Source organism: Triticum dicoccoides, chromosome 3B (genome assembly GCF_002162155.2).
Source record: "Triticum dicoccoides isolate Atlit2015 ecotype Zavitan chromosome 3B, WEW_v2.0, whole genome shotgun sequence".
Lineage (NCBI taxonomy): Eukaryota > Viridiplantae > Streptophyta > Magnoliopsida > Poales > Poaceae > Triticum > Triticum dicoccoides.
Window position 1 is genome coordinate 429,954,886 of NC_041385.1, and position 5,863 is coordinate 429,960,748.

At 51.0% G+C, this 5,863-nt stretch overlaps 1 protein-coding gene across 1 annotated transcript; it reads left to right on the forward strand.

Annotated features, from left to right (window-relative positions):
* The first annotated feature begins 2,450 nt into the window (after nucleotides 1-2,450).
* LOC119276334 (cytochrome P450 72A15-like) lies at nucleotides 2,451-5,268 on the forward strand. Its single transcript, XM_037557373.1, has 4 exons — nucleotides 2,451-2,836; nucleotides 3,560-3,780; nucleotides 3,875-4,119; nucleotides 4,240-5,268. Exons 1-4 carry the CDS (start codon nucleotides 2,548-2,550, stop codon nucleotides 5,051-5,053), a joined length of 1,569 nt encoding a protein of 522 aa, XP_037413270.1. The 5' UTR covers nucleotides 2,451-2,547; the 3' UTR covers nucleotides 5,054-5,268.
* Nucleotides 5,269-5,863: the final 595 nt, after the last annotated feature.

Sequence of the window (5,863 nt, forward strand, 5' to 3'; positions counted from 1 at the left end):
GAAAGAGTAGACGAAATTGGATCAGAGAGAGGCGCATTACCTATTCGAAGTTGAATCTTGCGGCTCCATCTCAGTATGCCCACGGGCTCCCCTCACAACCTATCGATTCAACAAGCAAAAACAGAGGAAACGAGCTGAGATCTACGGGTCTGAGAGAGGAACGGGACTAAGGTTCGAATTCACTCACCATTTTCTGAGGACGAAGGGAACGGGCGCCCGGTGAGAACGAGGGCTCCGCCGCCGCCAGAGAAGAAGTGGGATGGGGGTGGGGGGCAGAGTGGCAGTGGGGGCGGACGGGGGTGGCAGGGCTCGGGATTGAGGACCAATTAAGTTGGACCCACATCTCCTAACATAAACGGGCTTGGTTGATGACCAATTTAACCCCATTTAACACCCCATGTGGCCCTGAGCTATTTACACGCTAAAATGTGTCGCACCACAACCACTCATTCGAACTACATCGCCTCCTTCCAATTCGCATGAAAAACATCGCGCCACAGCCCCAAATTCGCATCCCAGGATTTCACTAACCGCCACCATGTCATCTATCGAGCATCGGATGGGCATGGCCGCGCTCTTTAATAAGTTAACTTAGTCCTAAAGCTTCTCCAAAAAGCTCCAAAAATTCTTGAGCAAGTTCTCGGCTCAATATCCCGTGGCTTAATGAAAATCATTACATCGTCTGCAAACATAGACACCCTGAGCTTCATTCCCCTTCTTGCTAGGGGAGAAAGGAGACCTCATGTTGTAGCAAGCTCGAACATCTTTTGCAGAGGCTCCATAATCACTATGAATAGAATTGGTGATAGCGGATCACCTTGGCGTAGCCCTTTGCAGTTGAAAATAGTTCTCCATGGCACTCCGTTGACCAATATCCTCGTGGAAGTACTCCCAAGTCGTCCACAAATCCATGACAGCCACCTTTCACCAAAGCCCAATTTCCTCAGCATCTCGATGAGAAACGACCATTGGTAGCTAATCATCCTTCTCTTAAGTCCCGTCTTGAGATCATGCTCGCTCGGGGAGAGGTTCCTGGATTCGTGGGCGGTTTCCAGGTGGAAAAACCATGGCGCGTTGGTAGCTAGATGTTCCGATGTGACCATTGTGGAGCTGGAAGAGAAGAAGAGACTATTGTGGGATGAAGTATGGCGGTGGACAAAGTCAAGCATCATATTAAAAAACAATTTTGACATGTAGTATGATGCTTGACATTTAGTATGATGCTTGACTTTGTCCACCGCCATATGATGCTTGACATGTCAAAATTGTTGGGATGTCAAAATCAAAAGTTCACGCAGTTGACCGCAAGCTGGGAACACTGAAGACGCATGTTTGGCGTTCAACGTGACCGCTCGTGGAATATGAGTTCCAGATAAGGAAAACACCAACCGTAACCGAAGTTGTCTCAACTTATTTTGCAAGTCGCAAACGTAATTCAACGCTGGAACCGGGCCATGCAGGTACGTGGCGTTGGACTAGAGCGCCATGGCACGTGTTCTTCTACCAACACATGTCTCCCAAAGACTAATCGTCGTCTATTAACACGCAGTCCGGTCGTCCCATGCACAGATCTGCATTCACTTGATCTTTCCTAGATGAGCAAACACGTACGTACGTACGACGATCGATCAGCGTAAACGGAAGACTAGCTATTAGAGATGACATGGCCGGCCTTTTGTGCTCCGGTCGTCCCGTCCCGCCCCAGCGCGTGCTCCCATGCCAGCAAACGCAAGAGGTGCCGTCATGCAAATGTGCACCAAAAAGACGGACGAATTCCACAAAGCGCACGATAGGGTTAGGATTAGGTATATGGTCATGCATGTCCCTGGCCATGCGTTACACATGTAATTTCTAATTTGCAGCGGTATGTCGTCCAGACATATTTTCCTTGCCTTTTTTGGTTTCCAACCGGAGTTTTGGGGCGCTATCTGGTTTTTAAAAGCCAGCCAGGGAGAGCTTGTGCAGGCGCTTTCGGTGCACGGCATGACCACTCTACGTGCGATGCTGCACCTTTATGACCTGTGTGTACGAAGACGCTAGCTGCTTCAAATGGGAAGGAGAAAGCAGATAGTCAGCTCTTTCCGAAAGAAACACGCTGTCGATCGAGTGCAAACCCAGACAGATTGAGGCGACGAGCGGCCCATGCAGCCAGCCAGCCAGCCACCTAATTGTAGACCAGGTTGGTGCCGTGCCGCGTCCCTACGCTCGCTTTTTTTCGTCCAACTTTGCTCCCTTTTTTTCCCACACGGATCTTCTCATTTCACAGGGATTAAAAGAAAAGACCACTTCCCCGGACTGTAGAACCATCAAGGAAACAGCCCTGGGGCTGGGCGCCAAAAATGTGCACTATAATGGCACAAAAGCATGCGGTGCAAAAAAAGGCCTCCACCATCTTTTATATATAGCGGTGGAATGGGAGGTGATCACCACACCACTCGATCGTATCCTACGCCCCCACCCACTTGATCACCGCAAGAGAGCAAAGCATCAATCAACCCCATTCCCCTTGTGCTGCCTGCTCCGGCCTGTTCCGCGGCGACGAGCGTGATGGGATCGCCGGCTTCTTTTCCACGGGAGCTGCTGTACGTGGTCGCGGGCGCGGCCATCGCCTGGTGCGCCGTGCGGGCGCTGGAGTGGGCGTGGTGGAGGCCCCGGCGCCTGGACCGCGCGCTGCGGTCGCAGGGCCTCCGCGGCACGCCGTACCGCTCCGTGGCCGGTGACGCGCCGCTGGCCGAGAGGCTCGACGAGGAGGCGAGGTCCCGGTCCATGCCGCTGGGCTGCCACGACGTCGTGCCCCGTGCCATGCCGCTGTTCCACCAGACCATGAAGGAGCACGGTACGTCTCCTAGTACTTCTCTTGTTTTCTTCGTACTGGTCTGTCCCTTGACCTTGGAGTCGGCTGCATTGGTTTGCCTTGGAAACTTCGTTGCTCTCGTCACACGGTCGTCCGGGAACATGTTTCCAAGAGCAGATTCAGTTTTCAGTTTTCATCATTTATTTTTTTGGTTGACTACCGGAGTTATTTTTTCTTTGTATACACCGCTATTGGCTATTTTTCTCATGCTAATTTCCTTTTGCGCGGCTTTTTCTCATGCTATTTTGAAGTTCAATTCAACTTCATTAATTGTAGTTTCGTAGCAGATTAGAGCAACCAGATTTACAGACACTCAAGGTATCTTAGCTATAGGAACATTTGTAAAATAGAGTATCAACAAGAAAATCCCATGCTGCATGATTGCATCCAAGGCCATATTCCTACTGCGTACGCTAGCTAGTAGACATCATCATTCCAAAGAGGAAAACACCAACTCAATAGTCCAGTTCGAAAGGTACCCACACTAATGTGATCATGACTAGACTCTAGATCCCACCCTTCTTATTTTAGTGGGTGCATCGGGCTTCATTTTTCTATCCACGAAATCTAATGATGTTCTAGCAAACTAGACAAACCGTACCCCACTTAGGTAAATGGGCTAACTGAAAATGAAAATGTAGAAGAAGAAAAAAAGAACTGCCGATACAAGCTACCTCGTGATTGTCTAAAATCATTTCATTTCAGGTAAAATGTCTATCACTTGGTTTGGACCATCACCTAGAGTGACCATTACCAAGCCCGCACTGGTGCGAGAAGTACTGTCCAACAAGTCCGGCGACTTTGAGAAGCTCAAGTTGGGCCGACTTCAGAGGATGTTGCACAATGGCATTGGTAGCCACGAGGGCGAGAAATGGGCCAAGCACAGGAGGATCATCAACCCTGCCTTCCATCTCGAGAAGCTCAAGGTGATTTACTTATTTATTTTTGTTCGGTGATTGACATGGCAGACTGGCATAGGTTTGGCTCCAGGGAGTGACAAAATTGGTGTCCAATTTTCAGCGCATGCTGCCAGCTTTCGCTGCATGTTGCACGGACCTGGTGCACAGGTGGGAAGGCCTAGCCGCAGGTGATGCGGCATGCGAGGTAGATGTGTGGCCCGACATGCAGAACCTGACAGGGGATGTCATCTCTCGCGCCGCCTTCGGCAGCAGCTACCTCGAGGGCCGGAGGATTTTCCAGCTTCAGGGGGAGCAGATCGAGCTCGCCGTGCTCGCCATGAACAAGATACATATCCCTGGTTATCTGTGAGTTCTCTGTCTCTGATTAGTCTCCTTTTACACCTACATCGATCAATGGTGCAAATTTGAGTTTCTCCTACGGCACTGCGCTGCAGACTCTGTCCTGATACATTGGTGTATGTCCAGGTTCTTCCCAACAAAAGCCAACCGAAGGATGAGACAGATCGCTGCCGAGATCGAGAGGATCCTCAAGGGCATCATCGCGAAAAGGGAGAACGCCTTGAGGGCCGGCCAAGCCACGAGCGACGATCTTCTCGGGCTGCTGCTGGAGTCCAACATGGCACACACCAGGGCGGGCGGCAATTCCAAGGCCGGCATCACAACCGACGACGTAATCGGAGAGTGCAAGCTATTCTACTTCGCCGGCATGGAGACCACGTCGGTGCTGCTCACATGGACGATGATCGTCCTCTGCATGCACCCGGAGTGGCAGGACCGTGCCAGGGAGGAGGTCCTGCATGTCTTCGGCGACCGCACGCCGGATTACGACGGGTTAAGTCGCATGAGAATTGTGACCATGGTGCTCTACGAGGTGCTGCGGCTATACACGCCACTGACGGCGCTCCAGCGCAGGACATACAAGCCGACGGAGCTCGGCGGCGTCAGGTACCCGGCGGGCGTGGTGCTTATGCTGCCGTTGTTGAGCGTCCACCACGACAAGGAGGTTTGGGGCGCGGACGCCCATGAGTTCAGGCCGGAGAGGTTCTCCGAGGGGGTCGCCAAGGCGTCCGTCGACGCGCCGGCCTTCTTCCCGTTCGGCTGGGGCCCGCGGATCTGTGTCGGCCAGAGCTTCGCGCTGCTCGAGGCTAAAATGGGGCTCGCCATGATCCTGCAGCGCTTCTCCTTCGACCTCTCGCCGTCCTACACACACGCGCCCTTCACCGTTGGCCTGCTGCAGCCTGAGCACGGCGCGCAGGTCAGGCTCAAGAGGCTTCACTGATCTACAGTACATATTACAAAATCAGTTGATCTGCATGTACAGCATACTGGTGGATTCTAAGACTAACTAACGCACTCAAGACTCAACTACGTGTAAAAGGCCTGCTTGTGTGTATTGACTTTAGATGGAAGTCGGTTGTATCAGATGACTGAAGTTTCTCCAGCAACGGTCAAATTTTCATTTGGAGAAACACTATATATCTTTCTCTTTTTTAACCATGCGAAACACTAAAAAAATTTGCGAAAAAGGTCAACTCTATTATAAAAATTCAAAGAAAGTAGAAAGCACCTCAAACATAATAAAAATTGCATCGAGGTCCATGAACCACTGAACGACCATTGCCGCCGCGAGAACGAGCAGTGTGACCTAGAGAGAAAATGACCAGGTGTCCTAGCATATGATCACTCATATTTTTCATTTAAATATGGGGTATCACACACTATATTTTATATGAAACTTACAAAGAAAACATCTTGCACTCGGTGTCATGTGCACCCAGGGAGCTCAACTTGAGTACGCCCCTGAGACGAGCCGTCGACGCACCGCTGTCGTCTCCCCCCTACCGGAGCCGGCTTGACCTTGTCGATGACAGCCCACTATATATCTTACAATTATGATGCATACACACACACTCCACCACGAAACGACATACTGCCGTGGAGTTTCAAGATGTGTCATGCTGTTGACGGGAATTAATGTCACCTACCATTGAAGTAATTCGCTTAAAAGTCCGCTAAAACGAGACAAACAGAATGTCGGACGAAGGGTTTGATCTCCCGTTGGGATAGAACGACGCATCTTAGCTACCAA